Raw genomic sequence first — 21,272 nt, forward strand, 5'->3', positions numbered from 1 at the left:
TTGCGAAAAAAAAAGAAACAATATTTGATCGTTTATTCCAATTCAACCTTTAAAGAACGCTAAACCACGGGCAGAGTAGACAAAATTCACGGAGAACATTTACTGCTTCGCAAAAAACCGATAAATTCTAACGAAAGAAAAATTTATATAACGTTGAAGAATCTACCTGAAAAATGATCAAAACTTTTATCGAGGCTTTACGTTACGGAAAAGAAATTGCCAAAAATCACTTTCGTTCTACTTCTTTGCATCTAGTCTCCCCCTTCCTTAAAACGACCTTTTACATTACAGAAAAGAAATTTCCAAAAATCATTTTCGTTCTATCCTCTTCCCTCTAATCTCCTCCCTTCTTGAAACAATGTTTTACGTTACAGAAAAGAAATTTCCAAAAATCCTTTTCGTTCTACCCTCTTCCCTCTAATCTCCCCCCTTCTTAAAACGATCTTTTACGATACAGAAAGGAAATTTCCAAAAATCATTTTCGTTCTACCCTCTTCCCTCTAATCTCCCCCCTTCTTAAAACAATGTTTTACGTTACAGAAAAGAAATTTCCAAAAATCACTTTTGTTCTACTCCTTTTCCTTTAGTATCTCTCCTTTTTAAAACAATGTTTTACGTTACAGAAACAAAAATTGCCGAAAATCATTTTCGTTCTACCCTCTTCCCTCTAATCTCCCCCCTTCTTAAAACGATCTTTTACGTTACAAAAACAAAAATTGCCAAAAATCACTTTCGTTCTACTCCTTTTCCTTTAGTATCTCCCCTTCTTAAAGCGATTTTTACATTACAGAAAAGAAATTTCCAAAAATTATTTTCGTTCTACCCTCTTCCATCTAATCTCCCCCTTTCTCAAAACAATCTTTTACGTTACAGAAAAGAAATTTCCAAAAATCACTTCCGTTCTACTTCTTTTCCTCTAGCCTCCCCCAATACATAGTCTCCCCCCTTTTTAAGACGATCCACGGAATTCGAAACGCCGATGGATAACGATAACGAAAATTTGCTCCGAAAACAGGCTGCGGAAGGAGACGGCCGGTGGTGCCTGGTGCCCGAAGAGCCAAATAGAAAGAGGAATTCGCGAGTGGCTCCAAGTGGATCTGGCCGGACCTCGCGTGATCACCGGTGTACAGAGTCAGGGTCGTTACGATCACGGTCGTGGCCAGGAATACGTCGAGGAGTACACCCTCGAGTATCGACGTCCCGGGTTCACCGAGTGGCGGCGATATAAGCGCTGGGATAACAAGGAGGTACGTGACGGCGTGTGTACGCAGACGTGTGTTGACAGTGGAGTAGAAGTAAGTCAAGTCGGACGATACCGAATAACGCTGGCGTCGCAATCAACCCGCGTCCCCCTTATTTTCCTTTCGCGAATTAGTCTCCGGTTTGTTCGCGACACAGACGACCCCGCCACGGGCTAAATTGAACGCGGTTCAAGTGGCTCCGAAAGGTTCGCGCGAGTCGGTTCACGGTTCGCGGTACCTCCAAGTCATTCCGCGAAACGTTTTCGATGTTTCGACGAGCACGATCGATGTTAAAAATAAGAAAAAAAAAAAAGGAAAACGATCGGCTCGAAAGTCACGTGGAAAGTGGCCACGGTGAACGTAGGAGAGTTTTTATAAATTGGAATCACCCACGACGTTCGATCGATTATTCAGATAGAAGCTATTCGATATCCAGAAATATCCCCTTATGGATTGGACTCATTTGCGTGGAATTTAAGAACGTCTGGGAATCGTGCACGAATTCCACACGGAACGATCCATTTTATTTAACGCTCGAATAACGTTTAAATGCCTCCAGAATGGAATCTTTCTCCGTGAAACTATATATGGTACACCGTTGCTCGAAAGTTCGGGAACCGGCGATCTTTGAACCGGTGTAACTTTGCGAGAAACGGTCGTATGATCATTTTTGTGGGATCGTTTTAAAGGTCGAAGTATTTACTTTGAGATTCCTGGGTAGAATTTTCTCGAAAATGTTGTTACATTCGAAAATGATTAAAAAAGCAGAGGTGATTTTCTCGAAAAGGAATGAAATATTTCGAATTGCTTCTAAATGTTTAGAAAATTTTGTGCGCATTTAAAATTACATTATAATCGAAGATCGAAATTTCCTGTTTACAACGAGCCCCTAAAAATTGATGTACGATTTTTTTTCACCGCGTTATTCCACTTTGAACGAAAAACGTCCCGTTGACGTTGAAACACAGTTTGGTGTCCATAGGGTAACTACTTAGATACTTGTAAAATGTGTAATTACACCGCGTAAATGTTAACCAAACATCTAAAACAGTAACTGACATCGGTCTTTATAATTTTCTTACGGTTTAAATGACCTTTTAAGTTAGAAATTGTTAATTTTGAAAGTATCACTAATATAATGAAAAAAGTCTACTCCAAAGGGACAGTTTTCATTCAAAGCAGAATAACGCAGTGTTAAAAAAATCGTATACCAACTTTTAAGGACTCATTCTAAAGAAAAGACTTCGATCTTTAATTTCACGGTAATTTTCAATACATCAAAAATGTTTTCGTACACTTGGAAGTGATTTGAAATATTCCAATTCTTTTCATTAAAACCACCCTCACTTTTTCAATCGTTTTCCAATGTAAGAGCATTTTCAGAAAAATTCTACTTAAGGTCACCAAAGTAGAGAATTCTACCTTTGAAACGACCCCACGAAGATTATCGTACGACTATTTTTCACAGAGTCACGTCAGTGTTCAAAGATCGATAACGTTTCGGTCAATGGTCCCCAAACTTTTCAACAATCGTTATCTACCAGGATTGTCGCGATTCAAAGCATCGCGTAAAATTTCATCCGAAAGTACTATTAATCCTTTGACTACGGATAACTTCGACGAGAAACATACGTCAGGTGCAAGAGACCCTCGAATTTACAACTTTAACATGTGGAAATTTTTAAATAAGATCCCTATATTAACAATATTATAAAATAACAATATTGTTATTTGTCTACCGACAAATTATCGAATATTTTAACTTTTTGCGCTAAAGTTCTCAAAATCGAGTTATTTTAACGCATTTCCATCGACAAGGAAAGTCACAAAAATTCACATATTTCTTCCACCACCTGTACTTTTCTCCATTCAACGACACCTTCAAAATTCATTTTCTCCAAAGCTTCCCAATTACACAATTCTCTCTATGATACACTTCCTTGTCATTTCGATTGACAAGGAAAGTCACAAAAATTCACACATTTCTTCTACCACCTGTACTTTTCTCCATTCAACGACACCTTCAAAATTCATTTTCTCCAAAGCTTTCCAATTACACAATTCTCTACATAATACCCTTCCTTGTCATTTCGATTGACAAGGCAAGTCACAAAAATTCGCACATTTCTCCTACCACCTGTACTTTTCTCCATTCAACGAGACAAATACATATACATCAAAATTCATTTTCTCCAAAGCTTTCCAATTACACAATTCTGTACACGATACACTTATCCCCTCAATTGGACGCAAATGTAAACCTAGCGTTAAATACGGAAAACTGTCCACAGTCACCGTTCGTAGTCAAAGGGTTAACTTAACCGTACGAGTGTTCGATTCCTCGCACGCTCGAATCTCGAATTACGACACGGGTCCATCGGTTGGACGACGCGGTCCAATTAAACTACCTACCTCTTCTCAGCTTCCGATTTATTTCGAAAGCGAAGAATAACTTCGTCGTGGATTCGAGTCACGGATAGCTCGCGAGCTCGCCTCTTCCGACTGTTCGCGAAGATTGAACCGATAACAGTGGAAAGTACGATACGGTCATCGATAACCGGGTGTACGCTCGGAATCGGTACGGTGTTCCACGGTGCTGGTAACACAAAAGCGGAAGAACGGGGGCGTTAAGAGAAACTTTACCGGGCTCTTTTTTGTTTACGGGGAAAATCAAAGTTTACGTCGTCTCTAGGCGGGTGAACCCCTTGGCGTTATCGTAGCCGAGCGTAATCTCGAACGAGTCGTTTCGAAGCTCGTGACGTTCCTCGCCTAACAGCCACCCCCGCCACCTCGAACGTTATCACTAGGGAACCGAGCGGGCTCGTTATCAATTTCCTAATGGTATAATTCGAAACACGCTCGGGCGTGGCCGACTTTCGTAGCTACGATTAAATTTTGAACAGCTCGACCAGGGCGGACCGGATCGTCGAGTAATTAAGTGTCCTTCCGCACGGACTCTCCGATCGAGTGATTTCGGTTGCAGTCGGCTCGACGTGTCTCGAAACCGGTAATAATTTATGGCTCGTTGGCATGAGAATCGTCTACGTCGTCGATTCGTTTCGATCAATGTTACTAAACAGTGTCCCGATCGTCACCGGTCGATTTACTATTTGAAGAAACTTCGAACGGTTTAAGTGATCTTCGTATTTGTTCTTTCGTTCGAAAGTACAAACTTGGGAGTTAATAACGGGACGAGGTATCTTCACTTACCACTGATCTTTTACACAAAACATTTTCGCGACGTTTTCGCACAAACTCGGATCAATTTCACCAATGTTCGACATTTTCTTTTGGCTCTAGAATTGTCTCTACACTGTCGGTGGAAATCTTACCTTTCATGCGACTTTAAAGAAACAAATCGAAGGATGTCAAATTGCACGATCTTGGCGGTCAATTTTCCATTTAGATTAATTTCCCAGCTATCCAGAGGACGCGTGTCGAGTTTCGGGTTAATCGGTTCGACGTTTCGAAAATAGCGTGAGATTCAAATCGACCGGTGACGATTGGGACACCTTGTACAGGACGAATCGAAAACGACGTTGGAAAATTCTCGAGTCATGAACACGTTCGTAGCTATTAAGTTCGTTCGTGGTGATTAAGTTTGTTCTTCTCTTTATTATTGGCTCGGTTCAGAGGTCCGTGCGATTTTATCGATGGTGAAACGTTTGAGTTTATTGTTTGAATTATTTGCAAGAAACGTTCGAGTACGAGATAAGCTTCGGTTTAATTTACTTAAGATGCTTTGACACGAGGAGTCTTTTCACCTCATCGAGGTCGATGACCGTCTTTCGTTTAGGTTTTAGACCGAAGTGTAACTTGAAAATCGAATATGCATCGTGAGAACACGCGTTACGTTTTATACTTTTCACGGTTTTTATGACTATTGCACGGTTACGTAATTATTGTGTCTTTTCTATTCTCAATTGTTTTTAACGGTAATCATCCTACCAATATATATGTAACGTCAAAGGGTTAAATACAGCTACGGAATACGATAATTAATCGCAAAAGACGCGACACTGTTCGTCGCTAGTTTTGAATTACCTTGTACAAATTATACCACGACGAACGGTATTATTTCTTTTTGCTTCCACAGACTGTCGCGCTTTTATCGGATGCAACGATGCGCGCAAAGAGTGCAATTGCACCCTCTTTTTAAGATTAAAATAAAGATAATGCTATCTCTATTTCAAACGAACGTATCAACTCCATAAAGTTTCTCTTTATTTCTTTCGTTTCGTTTGGACAGCCCAGTCCGTTTGATATTGTTAAATATTGATGGAGAATAAGCCACACGAACGAGTATGAATAATTATTAGAAACGTTGAGATGGTCTCCGATGTATCTTTCACGTAAAGAAAATATTTACCGACTTCGACCACGAAGCCTTGTCTTTCTTAGACTTCTCTATCTTGGCTCCGGGCTACTGTTGTCTTTCCTGGAGTCTGTGAAATGCCACGAGTAACAGAATTTCGAAACCAAAACAAAGTTCAAAATGCAATTTCCCGGTAGATCCACAACGGTGTATTAATATTCGTTTTTAATGTTTACTCAAGATTCCGATCGGAAGAAAAATGCTGAAACTAATTTGAAAAACATACGTTTATTTCTTGAAAAACCTTCCGAAACAATTTCCAATGGTTCGAACTTACAACTCGTAGATAAAATTTTAAAAAATTTTCTCTTCGCAAACTGAACAAAAATTCAAGAAAAATACAAAATACAGTAAGCACGAGATCACAAAGTTAGTAATTCTACTATAGTATAAGATAGTAATCTTATTTCAAATAAATCGTTTTCAAATTCCAGAACAACCCAGTCTGGAACCGTTTGAAAAGCTATTACAGAAATACGAGACCATCGAGGCTTCTAATCTCTCCAAACGAATGACCAAAATTTCCATTTCGAGTTCCAAGGCGATCGAGAGATCGTTTCGCGCCTCGATCTTTCGATGGTGTTCCCGCGCGCTTTTCAAAAAGCCCGCGAAACGTCCAACGTGTTCGATTATCAATCCGTTGTACCTCGGGAAACCGTGACGTCGTGGTTCGTATAATTTACACAATTCGGAGTATAACGGTGCATTAAACGTTGCATTACCTCCGTACAGATGGAATCGTGATCTACGGCCGGTACGTCTAACCCCGAGATTTCGAGGTTAGGTTGATTAACATCGACGTTGATTTGACGCGGCCGCACTCACGTGCATCATGCTCGGTCGTTTGTACGCTGGCGAATCGCGTCGAGCAACGATCGACGCCCATTATTATCCGATAGAAAATCGTTCCACGGTGCCCACCGCTAAAACGATCGTACGGTGGCTCTCTCTGCGGAAACAGTTACACAAGCCGCGGCGACACGGGCCCATTAATCGCGCTTGTGGTAATTAAATCGGCTAAATTATCGCAATTACCGCGACAATTATATGGCGTTCGGTAATGTATATCGTCGAAACACGATCCCGCGACAAATTTACTTACGATTCATCGATTAAATAAATACAATCTATCGCAAGAATCCGTGTCAGCCGAAACTCGCCCCAAACTCCCGGATCAATTCAACCGTTGCGCTTTAAACGTATATTTAACCCCTTGACTCTTCGGGGGTTTTCACGTGGACCCTGGTGGTACCGGTGCAACTAGTTGCCGATGCTGTAGTATCGTATGGAACTCGAGTGACAAAAATGATCGAACAGTGAGCACGTGTTTGCGAGTGTTTGAGAGCGAAGTCTCTAAGATCTTCTGTGCGCGTCATCGACGATTCGAACCTCGATCAAAGGACTACTCTGACTTGAATTTTAATCTTTGAGAATCCCACCAATGACTGTCTCAATGCTCTCTGATTTTTACATAAGAACTATACGTCCCCATTCCCACGTTAAATTCAATTTTTACTCGAATTTACAATCTGTATTAAAGTAAAATGTCACGTACATATTCACGTACAATATTTTCCATTGTTTGCAACGAAAGGAACTTATTTACCACTTGAAGTCACTTTTTTTTATTATTTACATTTTTTTACTTTATTTTTCTATTTTTCGGAGCGATCGTCAAATTTGCTGAACTGGCAAAGGGTAAATCGGTCGTTCAGCGGTTAAATATCAGAAATGGTTGCGTTTTGCCTCGCTAGCGTATCCGTTTACATTTTCCAGGTGCTGGCCGGGAACAGCGACACCTCCACGGTGGTGTCTCATCGATTAGTACCGCCGATCTTCGCCAGCCAGATCCGTGTTTTGCCGCACTCCGAGCACAGACGCACCGTTTGCCTACGAATCGAGCTGAGAGGCTGTCAGGACACGGGTGAGTGCTCCCAACGAACCCGGAGTGCATAAGCACGAAACGATCGAGATTCCCGGGGCGCACGCGCGCGTGCTGAAGAGAAAAAAATAAACACGAGCGTTTGCGCGTTCGTTCGCCACGCGAGATTGAAAAGATCTTTGAGTTAAGATCACAGGGATGGAGGGGGGACGAGATCCGGGTAAAGCTCCGCATCGTAATTTGCCGAGGATGGAACAAGTCGCGTAAATAAACACTTCTGTACACGAATCGGGATGGTTTTGGAGATTGGATCGCAAAGAGCCAGATCTGGGGCATAAAATTCACAAAGACCGAAATTGCTGGCGAGAGGGTTCGTTCGTATCCGGAACGTTCGAATCGCGAAGATTCGAGTGGCGTGGATTCGAACCGTTACACGTTTAAATCGCGACCGTTCGACCTCGCGGGTGTATACGGGTCACGGAATATTTAACTTGTAAAATTGGAATTAATTTTTCGGGGTATTTCGGCCGTAAGATCGCCGAGACGAATGTACACGAGAGAAGGAAATTTTTGTATTTTTATACGGAGCGATGATTGCGAAGAAACCCTTCGAAAACGATTCGTTTCCAACGTTGAGAAAATATAGGTGTGGGTAGCCATCTCGTGGAGAAAGTTTTCGCTGAAAACGAATTATTAAAGTTTTTTAACCATCAGGTGATATCACTGTGGGAAGAAATTTTGTCGACGGATTCTTTTATTATGAAATTTCGAACGAGAGTGGCTAAATTTGCTTGATTTTTGTTTGGTGAACGAAAGAGATAAATTACTCGATCCACGGTGTGTTCTTCGTAACGATCGCCGTAATTTTTCCAGCGTTTACGTTAATTCGATGAAAACATACTTCCAAGGAACATTATTCGGTACTTCGATGGCGATAAATTTCAACGGTGAAAAATTTTTTAAACGCGTTTCATTCGATGAAAAACGAGGTTACCATCGTATTTCATTCGCGCGCAATTTCGTAGATTTAAAATCATCGTGGATTTCTGAACTTAAGGTCGTTCAACGATCACCCTACAATGGTTGAACCCGATTTTTTATCAGCTACCGCGCCACAATGTGAAAAATATACAATGCCGGTTAAAAAAGTCCAAGTGACCTCAATTTTTTATCGAATGAAAAATTTTTCAAAAATTTCTACCGTTACAATTTATCGTCATCGAAGCGACGAATAACTTTTGTTCGAAACATTTTTCATCGGATTAGCGTCAATTCCAGAAAAATAAGGACCACCGTCACCACCAACGCTCTATATTCGGAGCGAAGTTTATAGAAATAAAATTAACATTTCAATAAACGTCGATAGACGTCTAGAACACCGACCCAGTGAAACTTATTTCAGACACAATTAATCGCCGGAGCAATCATCTATTTCGGAGAATTCGCGACGAACTCGACCTCGGAGAAAATATCACCGTCGCTTGCATTATCTCGTAACCGAAATTTCAACCGAACATTGAACATTCATATTTTTTAAACAAAGAAAAATCGCAAATCCTCCTCTACAAAATTCAAACAAAATCCAAGAAAAACTTCGTCTCCCTTATCAACAAGGATACTCGATACAATCTATCAATCTATTATTAAACAATCACACTTACAGATACATTCAAAAACCGAAACAAACGTTTGAAAGTTATCATCCAGTTAAATACAATACAATCTATCAACCTATAAAAGTTCACTTCGTGAACCAAACGTCTGCGTTTGAACTCGAATGGTCGAGGATCGTTCGAACTCGAATGGTCGAGGATCGTCGAACTCGAATGGTCGAGGATCGTCGAACTCGAATGGTCGAGGATCGTTCGAACTCGAATGGTCGAGGATCGTTCGAACTGGTAAAATTCCCCAATGATTCGAGTCACGACACTTCGAACACGCGATTCGAATCTTCGGTATTCGAATCAGGCGCGAGTAGACCTTCCCCGCGAGTACCGTCCGGCTAAGAAACGCTGGCTACGTGGATTTGCAATTCCACGGGAATGTAAGGTCGAAATGCCGGACAGTCGGCGATTAATTTCCAAATTGCAATTTCATTCAATTTGGCGAGCGGCCGCTGAGACGGCTACCAGGGAATCCAGGCCGCGCCGACGAGAGTCCAACTGCGACGCCTGGATCCCATTAACGCTCGTAACAGCGTTATGGGAGCGAGATCATTGGCTGCTCTCTCGCTCACTTGTTCTCTATCTCTATCTCTCTCTCTCTCTTCGGTGCCGGCCTGTGCATTTATTTTCGACCCACTTCTGCTACTTGAACGCGCCTAATGGAATCGATGCAGAGTACATTGTTCCGGGCGCGGAACGCGTCCGCGGCTGCGGACCGCCATTGTATCGTACGCAATTTCTCGGATATCCTGTGCACGCAACGTCGCGTCGCCATGTCGACAACTCGCGAAACTTTCGAACGTCCGTTCCACATTGGAGAACGCTGGAACAAGCCGTGAGTTTCCACGAGTACGTTTCCGTGTCGTCCGCGCGCGTAGGTAAAAACGATATCGCCTAATTCGACGAAAGAATCGCGACACCGAGGAGAGAAAACGTTCGTGTTACGTGGTTTCTCGACGATAACTTACCGGAAGGTTTCTTTTATTTATTCTTTTGTATTTCTTTTTTCTTTTTTTAAGAGTTCATTGCGTACTGTTATACCGAACCGTAATCGTGCTACGATACCTACCGCATTGCGTTCTTAAGATTAATCTTTGTTCCCATACGAGTCAATTCATAGAAGTCAGATAACGTAAGGTAGCCAAACACTTCTTGGACCAGCCTACGTGACTCCTTGTGTGAACCTCGTGCTGCGATCGAACTCTTTCTTTGTCACCGAACGATACAAAGACCCGTCGAAGACCCCGAGGGTCACTCTTCTCTAAGTCATGTCTAAGTGCTAAGTACATCCGTGAAATTCTTGTCGGTTGGTCTATTTCGATAAAACCTCGGTAAAGTGTCAAGGGATCGTTGAATTCTACACGAGTGTTCCTTCAAACATTCCCTCCTGCATAACAGTACGAAACGACCGATGTAAATATTGCGCCAAAGTTTGGGTAATACGACGAGGAAAATGCGTTACCATTCGTGACACGATTTATTGAAAAATTGGAAGCCAACTGAGAACGATACCAGTGATGTTTCGTTGATTATTTCGATACAAAATGGCGAATTGTGTAACACGGTGGATTATGGGTGAATTCGGGGTGGGGCGTGCGGTGTACCTTTGAGCAGTTGTATCGGTCAGTACGGTACCGGTTTTAATGGGTTTAAACGGTTTATAACGGCAATGAGTAGTGACACATAACAGTCGGGGCGTTAGCTGGATGCCATAGTAACGTAAACAATGAAGGTGCTGTTGACAGTCGACGAGTATTTGTAATCCGGCCACCCGTCCCGAAAACGCGCATTTTTTAGATTCTTTCTTTGTTCCGTGGTAATTGGAATACCGGGAGAATTGATTTCGATGTAATTCTTTGTCCGAATTCATCGTGTATGGGGAGTTTGTACGCGCGCGTGTTCTTTTTCGCGTAATAGAACACCTACGATCGAAGGGAGATAAAAGAGAAGAGACGAATCCAATCCCTGAGGTCTATCGGGACCCAGAATGCATATACTCGCTTTTCATAGTAGTTAGGAACTTCTAGTACCGTTGCTGCGGTAGTAATATTGCTGTTGTTGCTGATACAGTTGCTGCTACTACTATTATCGTACCACTGCCAATATTGTACCACCATCACCGATACTATTGCAATTACTGTAAATTTTTCAAGTGCACTACTGTAAATCTTGTGAGTGCAATTATTGTGAATCTTGCAAATGCTAGTATTGTAAATCTTGCAAGTCAAGTACTGTAAATTTTGAAAGTGCAACTACTGTAAATCTTGCAAATACAACTATTGTGAATCTTACAAGTGTAACTACTGTAAATCTTGCAAATGCAGCTATTGTGAATCTTATAAGTGCAACTACTGTAAATCTTGCAAATGTAACTACTATAAATCTTTCAAGAGCAAGTACTGCAAATCTTATAAGTGCAACTACTGTAAATGTTTCAAGTGCAACTATTGTAAATCTTGCAAGTGCAACTATTGTAAATCTTCCAAGTGCAACTACTGTAACTCTTACAAGTGCAAGTGCAACTATGACTACTGACACCATATTATCGAGACATTTTCATAATAACCAAGGTGAGATATTGGCAGAAGAAGGAACTATCTAAATCCTTCATCGATATAAATATACATTCGCATACGTTAATAACAAATGCCTTGTGACCAAAGATTTGTGCATCGACACATTTTGAGGATATTTCGAAGGCAGATAAATGGTATTTCGCTTTGTAAAGGTTTATGGCTGGGTCAGGCGCCGAATAGGTCCTTGATGCGAGCTATGCATCCTCATGGGCGGGTGGTGAACGATCGCTGGCGACCTACGGTAAAAATACAATCTGGCGTAGATATAAAAAATTTCGACCAGAAAATATGAACCGCGCGACTGACCCCAACTGTCGAACGATAAAGTATAAATTTCCTTAATAGAGCCGTAAATGTATTCACTTCGCGTCAAGGTGTATCGAATCTGTAGCACGGTATTTTAATCGATAAATGATACCTTGGATGAAATTGTAATCGTTGAAAGTTTCGTTAAGAATTCGATCGTTTTTAACACACCGATCCGATAAATCTGATCATATCATCACGCGTAATTAATCTTCTCGAGTGCAAAGATGACGACCCTTTTGCAAGTATCGATTACGCGCGGTACACGGGATGTTAGGTCACCTCGGTTGTCGTGAAAATGTTATGCCAACTGTAATGTAGAATCTGACGCGACATCCCGCGAAGGATCGATGGGAAAAGCATGATGTCGAGCGGGAAACATTTGCAGGTGAAATAAGAGGCTGCTATCATTTTTCATTACTCGTTGCCCGTTGCAGGAGACAGCGGCTGACTTTTATAGGTCATCGACGCTGTTCTATTGACTCGACCTCGGTATTAATGAACAACGGGTTGCAAAATAATACGATCGACGGGGCCGAACGACCAAATATTTCGAATCTTTCGTAAAGTGACGCGCGTAATTAATGTTACGACCGTTACTCGTACCGGGATAATTTATATCTAGTTCTCGCGATCTCTTCATTCGATACGTCTTTCAACGTAGGAAAATACACAATCTGTAGACGGATATAAAACACGTAACACGATCCTAAAATTACAAAACAACCCCTCTCCGCCAACAATCTGTGCATCGACTCTAACTCGAGCAACACCTTGTCACGTAGACGTAACATCGAGTCGAACATTACGAGTAAAATTAAAACGCCAATATCGAATATTCACCGTACAAATTGCTTCCTAAATGATAAATAATATCGAGAACTAGGAAAGTCGAGGGATTGAAATAAAGCGTGTTATACCGTACGAGAATAATACGATATAGAATCGTATCTAAAGGAAGGTTTACGATGGTCCTCTTTTTTATATCTGTACACATTATACCCGACACGCAAGAGTGTAGCGTAACCGTTCATCGTTGCTTTTAAACGAGCGAAGCCTCGGACGACGAATCAGTTGACCCATATTTCGCGTAACACGCGTTGTAGTGTTTACGAACTACACGCGTACATATTCACGCGTAATATATATATATATATATATAAATACATACATATAAATATATACATATATTATATATACACACATATATAAATATATACATATGCATACTATACATCGAGATTAAATACAATTTTCGTGGAGTGGTGTATTTAATAAGTCGACGAGAAATAAGGGAGGAAGTATGAATGCTAATTAAAAGCGAGCAATAGTGGGGCTGGTGAAATACTCGAAGCGCCGGAATAAAAGTAAAAGAGTCCTCGAGCGTTACACCGGGCGGCGTCCCTATCGCACAAAATTAACCTTGCCCGTTCGTCTCTTCTCCTCGACGATCCTCCGGCTGGCGTTCCGCCCTTCCGGTATACGTTTATAAAATAAAATCCCTCAAAGCGTGGTAAAAATTTTTCCGGGATCTATTCTTGACATTTCAATCTAACAAAAGATAATCGGCTGGCTGCGCATTAAGCCACCACCACCACCGCTACCACCACCGCCACACTAGCGCCACATCGTTTCAGAAATTTCGTTGTGGAAGCAGTCGGTGCCGAGCGACGGTCGTATGTGACGAGCGACGTTTTATCGCACGATTAAATGAACTTTCAACCCCTGTTTGTTTGTTACTTACCGAAGTAAAAAGTCAAACAAAATGTAACTCTATAAACGTTCCCGGTTACCCGTAACGTCAACGTCGTTCCGACGGGATCGTGTGCACGGAAACAGAGAAACGAAATTACCGTACCTTTGTACGCGATACGGTGTACCCTCCGCACCGTAAACAAACCGGATGTTCCATTCGGAAAACAAAGAGCCCGCCCTTCGAAATCTCGTCCGCGTCTAGAGGTCCACCAAGAAGACACGTCACCGGGCGCGCAAACTTTCGAAACGATGACCGATCTTCGAATTCGACGTTTTCACCTAGGTTTTCGTTTTTTTTTATTTTTTCTATTTTTCCAAAATAACCAGAATGTTAATTCGACGACGATCCGTGCTCACCGACACAACCTGTACAATCACCCCCCGAGATACGTTCCATAGCCCCCTACCTACCCGGTTAACGAAGAAACTTTTCGTACACCGGTTGTTAATTGTTTTCATCATAATATTCCGCCAACGCAGTTCCATTGTGGCCGAACAATGGACGAAAAGGAGAAACTTTCACCAAGAACTTTCGGTTCGGATCTGACAGCAGACGTTAGAGAGGGGAGGTGAAGGAGGGGCGGTAGGGGAGGGCTCAGTTTGAAACTGAAAAGCGCTGAGCCCCCGTGACATGAACTTTAACAACGGAAAGGGCACACGGGGAAGATACATAGGAAACTCGAAGAACAAATTCGCACACATTTCTGGAGTTTCTACTCTCCACTCCCCCCTCTCTCTCTCTAGATATCATAAAAATCTCTTCGATTTTGGAGTATTCTTTTAACACGTACTCCCGGACACGTACTTACTTTCTGTCGACAAAGCGACCACTCGAGGAGGAGAGAAACCGCGTGCACGCTCTCTACCTTGTTCACGAAAAAATTACTCGAGATGTAGAATGGAATTATTTAACGAGGGATGTAGATTAGAATTTTTCAATAGAATGTTCGGTTACTCTTGAATTTTTACCAGAGGAATTACCAACCACGGAAACCTGCACTACTTATGTATTGAGTTGTTCGGAAGGTCATTTCGTTTTCCAAAATGGAGAATATACAATGTAATAAAATGTTTGTACACTCTAAAAAATCGTATTTCGTGTTCACCAGAAGAAAACGAAATGACTTTCCGAACAACCTGATGCACATATATTTGTTCTTTTCATTCCTTTTCCATTGCACACGCGAAAGTGACAACGTGTCAGAAATCTCTGCTCGGAAGTTTATGGTCGTCGATAATTCCTGTTCCACGTGTTTAAGCTTGTCCCGCATAATTACATAATACGACGATGGGCTCCGTATGTCCGTAGCGGCTATATTTATGAAATTAATTAATTCAACGAACGAAGGGAGTCTCGGGGGTATTCGACGGTTCCAAGGATTCCAGGAACTTTGGAAATCGGGGGTTTCGGGGGTCCGTAGAACCGAGGAGAATTTCTAGGGTTCCCGGGACACCCAATATCCTTGGAACCCCTCAAGATGAACCGGAACCCCTCGAGACCGCCTCCGCTCGTGTCTCGCGTGTCCAGCGTCTTTTGTATCGGGTTCCACTCGACCATGGAACCTCGTCGCTATCGAGCGTCCACAAATTCCAAATTGTCGGTATCGTGTCCCATGAGTCCCGAGTGCACCGCCTCGCACCGTACGAGGAGTTCGGTATCGAGTTCCGCGAGTACTTTTCAAATTTCGTTTACGCCCGCAACTCAATATCCCCGTTTTTCTTTTCCCTTCTTTTATTCCCTACTTCCTCGTATTGTTATTTTTCCGATGTTTCTCTCTCTCCTTGTCTCACCGGCACTGATTTCCTTCTCCGTGGGTTTGTCGCCAACTTTCGAACACGTTCCTTAACCCTTCGAGGTGCAGTTGTCGAAGGTGTGAATCGACGAAGGTGTGAAACGACCGAAACTGAAAAATAGATCAATTAGATATTTAATCTTGCGAAGAGACACGAACCGGATAAGTTGAGTCTTTTAATTTTACACGATGAGTTAAAAATATTCCATCTTTCACACTGAGGATTAAGAAACATGCATTTTACTATCTATTATTTTGTTCGATGGATGTTAAGCGTAATGGGTTAAAATATATCCTACTTTTCTAATCTCTAATGTGCACGGTGGGATATTTTTAACCCACTGTGAACGATTTAAATAACTAAAGTTCCAGTGATCATAGACATTGGAAAAGTTGTAACACTTGTTAACCCATTGTGCCCCAAAATCACTTGACAAATTTAAGAAACAAATTATAAATCCTCCCGTACCGATATCTCTCTACCATACTGGATTCTCTATATCCGTGCAGCGCTATCTCCCTTCACTCTTCTCGTCTTATTCCCTCGTCATTGGGTTCACTTCCAAGCGTTCAACCTTCGAACGTGTTCCACGACCAACACGCCCAGTGTTCCCCGAACGTTCATTTAACAAATTCAGGTAATAGATCATAAAATGCACGGGAACAACACCGCCCACCTATTAATATCTCTCCGCTCGTACGTCATCTTGTTAATATATAACCGTTATCGTGTAAACTTTAAACCTGAAAACACCAGCGCAGCTTAGGAGGAAGTCCGATAACAGTGGCGGTCATTCTTCCATCACGTGGAAACTTACAGATATCTCGGAGTCGATGATTTCAATGCCCTTGATCGTAACCAAAAACACGTTAGAATTTTTCCACGCGAAATGCAACAATGCTGTGCGTCGCGCATCGATATCGCCGTGATTGCTGACATTTGCGTAAACGATTCATCCGGGTCGGTCAACGTCGAAGAACAGCCACGGTGCCCCTCCTCCTCCTCCCCCCACCACACCACCTTCGCGCAGAGTCGGGAGAAACGTGCGCGAAAACGTCGCAGGGAGACTGGAGTGGGGGTAGCGCGGAACAGGCGACATGAGAGGTTTCGCGCTATAAGAAGCGTTCGGAGCATGTGAGATCGGGGTCTGGTGGGCGGGAATGTCGGATTTATGGGGATCGTGCACGACATCTGGTTAAAACAACGCCGACGCCGTGCCCTCGACCGGTGAACACGAACGATTACTCCCGAAACGCGGGCACCATCGTCGTGGAATCACGCTCGCCGCGAAAACCGTGCCGCGTCTCTGATATCGACACTCCGTTTCGCGCATTTTTGCGAAACGCGCGAGTACCGTGATTCCCCAACGGGGAACTCGAGCAGAAGTAAAAAGTATCGTCGCGAGATTTGGATCAGACTTTTTTCCGTAGTAAATTTGATTGGGGGAGTGTTTGAAATATTTTTCGAGAGGAAATAAAGAACGAAGGTTTATCCGAGAGTTTATAGGTTGATTCTCGTGAAATGGACGAGAGTGATTCGAGCGATGAGAATAAACGAGTAGGTGAAGAGTAAGTAAAACTAAGGGATACACGAGATAAGTTTTATGTAAAGAATAGAAATAATGTACGAACAACGGAGTATATAAATACAGTGTTACGATACGGTTGAAAAATACTTGTCCCGCTTCGTAGCGAGCCAAAGACTAGATAGAATAAGATATTTCGAGGAGCTGCAAGAATTTGCGTTGGCTCAACACCCGTTCTGCGAGTTTTTACGACATCGGTGTGAAAAATATGCCTATTCGTTGGCAAAAGTTTCCAGAAGTTAACGACCACCGTGTAGAAAAGTAGCTGTTTGGTAGTCTGCCAAAATATTCGTCCGATAAATTTACCGAAGTAAAATCTCGTTTGTAGTTGAACTTAAGGAGAAATTAAGAGGAATGTGTTCCCGCGCTGTAAGTAGAATGTAGATCGGCGAATAACTTTGCCTTACAAGGCACGACTGTAACGTCTGACCGAATACGTGCGGAAGATCTTTTTTCTCCGCGGAATACATACAGGTGGAGTGCAAAAAGATAGTCCCGGATTAAGGAAAATGTGGACGTGGTCCTGCGCGTAAGTAGAACGAGAACAGTGTCGAGTAACTTTGCCTTACAGAGGCCAACTGTAACGTCTGACCTAATTCGTGCGGGAAAAAATCTTTTTTCTCCACGGAATACATACGAGGAGAAAAAGAACGATCTCTGGTTAAGAGAAATGTAATTCTGTGTGGAACTAGAAGAAGGCTAGCGCCGAGTGAGACCGTTTCTAGTTGACCGACTATAAAGTCTGATCCAGTACGGGCGAAAGATTCTCTTTTCTCCGCGCGATACATTCACGGAGAGAAAAAAGTCCCGAGTGAAGGAGAATATATTCTTACCCGTATGTAGAATACGGACAGCATTGAGTAATTGTGCCGTAAGAAGTCCGACTATGAAGTACGACCCAATTCGTACGAAAGATTTTTCTTTTCCCCATGGAATACGTGCAGGTGGAAAAAATTCCCAAGCGAAGGAGAGTATATTTCTACGCGTAAGTGGTGGGCAGCTTACAAAGGCCGACTATAACGACTGATCGATTACTCGCGTTAAGGTTTTTCTTTTCTCCGCGTAATACATGCAACGAGCAAAAAAACTCCCGCAAGGAAGAAGAATATATTCCCGTGCAGAAGAATACGTACGGCATCGAGTAATTTTCCCGTAACCGACCACGTGCCACCGAATTCGCTCCATCTTTTTTCTCCGTGGAATACATACAGCCAGGGGGGGATAAAAAAAAAACAATTTCGTATTAAGCAGAATGTAGTCCTACTCGTAAGTAGAACGAGGACAGCGTCGAGTAATTTTGTCTCACAATGGTTGACTGTGACGTCCGACCCAATTCTCGCGGAAAAAATCTTTTTTCTCCGCGGAATACATACAAGAAGGAACAAAAATAGTCCTTAATTAAGGGTAATACGCGCACGTAGAACGAGGACGGATTTATTTCACCCAACGATGGACGACTGTAACGTCTGACCCAATACAGTGAGAATATTTTTCTTTTCTCCGCGGAATACACCGGCTTGAACGCGAACGTTCTCAGCAGATGGCGCTCAGCTCGCGCTAACCGCGTCTCGAACTCGTCACTGGCACGATTCGAGCGGTTCTCCCCACTCCGGAACGATCGCGCGTATCCGTATCGACTCGCGCGGAGACAAACCCGCTCGAGATCGCGGCGCTCGATTTGAATTTTTCTCGCGGCGACACGCCCATCTCGGCGCTCGCGAATTATCATTCGAGAACTCTACGGAGCTTCGCGGACTACTACGTGAACCGTGACCAGAAACTCGAAGACCGGGTCGAAAGTGGCTGTCGAAAATGACCCGGCCACGAACGAGGAACGCCGGAGGAGAGCGGATTGATTTCGAAACTTGTTACGAGTGCACTCTTCGCCTTTGAGAGCGACTTCCCCGGAAATTGCTCTAACGACACTCGATGGAACTTCGTAATAATTTGGGCGTCGACCTGTCGGCGCGGGGATGGTAACGGGGCGAGGGTAGAAGATTGCCAGCGTAGATTAGATTAGCGGATTCCAGGATTACAGAGCAAAGTCGCGGTAACCGGGTCTCTCGTGTTTGGACGCGAGACGCGCGATTAATACGTATGTTGCGAAAATTGGTCCGATATCGACGCGGACGTCGTTAATGAATTCCGGAATTGATAAAGAGTGAACTATTCCCGACGCGCTCGTATTTCTGGCGATTAAAATTAATTAAAATCGAGCTGTCGATAGACAACACAAGAATACTTGAATTGACAAGGAAGTGTCGAGCTCGCTCGATTCGCCGCGGCCGAAATTGGACGGTAATAATAGCAATGCATCTTCCACGTGTGGAATTAAAGAACCATCGAGTGTATTATTATTCTCGTCCCGAAACTCGTGCGAGAGACGAATCGCGTTTTCGCGAAGAAGAATTCGCGAGGATCGTTGGTAACTCAACCGAGTAAACTTACCTAATTTCGTATACATTTGTTACACAATGATCGTAAAAAAAAAAGAAACTATGTAAAGAAATATCGTCACTTTTCTTTCGACTTACACCAGAATTTAAACGGTTCTTCGTAGACACCGTTTGAAAAGAATACGGTTCGAGAAGCGTGTCCGCGCCGCTACGAAATTCAGATTAGGCCTCGTGAAATTCCTGTTTCGTCGGTAACAAGCCCCGCGCGATATATGCCCTGTCTTCCGGTTAACCTGTATTCAAATCAGACGTCTCGTTTTTCCATCCAGAGTTACGATTGGAAATTTTCTTCGCACGTCAGCCAACGACGCCTCGCCCGAAACTCGCTTGACCGCGTCGCGTGACACGCTCGACCGGCCGCGGACCTATGCACCGTGAAATATTGAGAGTAGTTAGGCGATTCCGAGCACGGCACAGTGAAGTGGCCGCGCCGTCGTTTTTGCCGTTCATTATTAATTTTCTCGCCGCGAGTACTCGACCCCTCGACACGCTCGCGACACACCGCGCTAGTAATAATATCCGTGACCCGTTTGACGATTCCCTCGCGGCAGCCTGTTCATTAATTCTTCAAAATCTTTCGTTACGAAGCTTCCTCACAATCGGTCAACCAATCCGGATCTCTTGGACGCGATTTATAACGAAGGGTTAATATCGCGTCGTTTGCGTACAGAGATTAGTGTCGTTCGAAAGGAAACGCTTAAATATTTCATACTTGGCGTCAAATATTCGATATCGATTCTCCGAATATTTGTAACAATGTTTTGAACAGCACCCCTAACGTTGAATAGCACACCCTTTTATACGTGTGATCTTATAGAAAAATATATTGCGACAAGGTTGTAACGTTGTTTATGATCGTATGAAGAAACAGTGAGAGAAAGTTACATTGTTTCAAAAAGTGGATGTGATATTGACTATTATACGAGGAAATTTCTTGGAACGAAATTACATTGTTTCAAGGAGCACGTGTAACGATGTTTTAAGGAGCATATGAAACAAAAATTGTTTCGTTATCTTTGAACGATTACGAAGATCCCAGTACAATGGAAACACTCCGTGGTTTTATTTTAAACTTTGTTGCAATTAATTCTGTCGAAGATTCGTCTTAAAATTACCTCTACGATGGATCACGATACACGATCCAACGTGTAACGTTGGTAAATGAATATCGTTGAGTTTCGAGGGAAACGATATAGTATCGTGCAATTATATTTATCGTAAGAAAATAATTAAGATGGAACAGAATGATTCCCGAAATGAGCGAAGCGAATTCTGTCTACAACTTTGAATCCGTTCTGTGTTGTTGAGTGTTTGACTGCTCGATGTGTTCTACCCGAATGTTTGTAAGGCTCTAGATGGTTCGATGTTTGAAGATGGGCGTGCTTTTGGTACGGAACACGCGGATTGGTTAAATTGCAGTGCTTCTTGATTTCGAGAGTTGATGTTTGGAGATGGGCACGCTTTCGAGGTAGCAGGAATTGATTGAATTGCAGTGCTCCTTGACTCGGAGAGGTCATTTTTTTCCCGATCGATTTAAAATAGTTGGTTTAGTTAAAACAGAGCAAGACCCTAATTAACTATCTATAAATGGACCGGAACATTTTCTGAGCGATTCCACGGTAACGAGTAACAATCTGT

At 42.7% G+C, this 21,272-nt stretch overlaps 1 protein-coding gene across 3 annotated transcripts in view; it reads left to right on the plus strand.

The window, feature by feature from the left end:
- Positions 1–21,272, plus strand: part of LOC143148306 (discoidin domain-containing receptor 2) — a 236,236-nt gene that overhangs the window by 185,465 nt on the left and 29,499 nt on the right. For all 3 annotated transcript variants that reach the window (XM_076314535.1, XM_076314534.1, XM_076314536.1), the window contains exons 4-5: positions 1,016–1,247; positions 7,393–7,540. In XM_076314535.1, coding sequence (XP_076170650.1) covers positions 1,016–1,247; positions 7,393–7,540 — 380 coding nt within the window. The remainder of the gene's footprint in view (positions 1–1,015; positions 1,248–7,392; positions 7,541–21,272) is intronic.

This window comes from Ptiloglossa arizonensis, chromosome 6 (genome assembly GCF_051014685.1).
Source record: "Ptiloglossa arizonensis isolate GNS036 chromosome 6, iyPtiAriz1_principal, whole genome shotgun sequence".
NCBI lineage: Eukaryota > Metazoa > Arthropoda > Insecta > Hymenoptera > Colletidae > Ptiloglossa > Ptiloglossa arizonensis.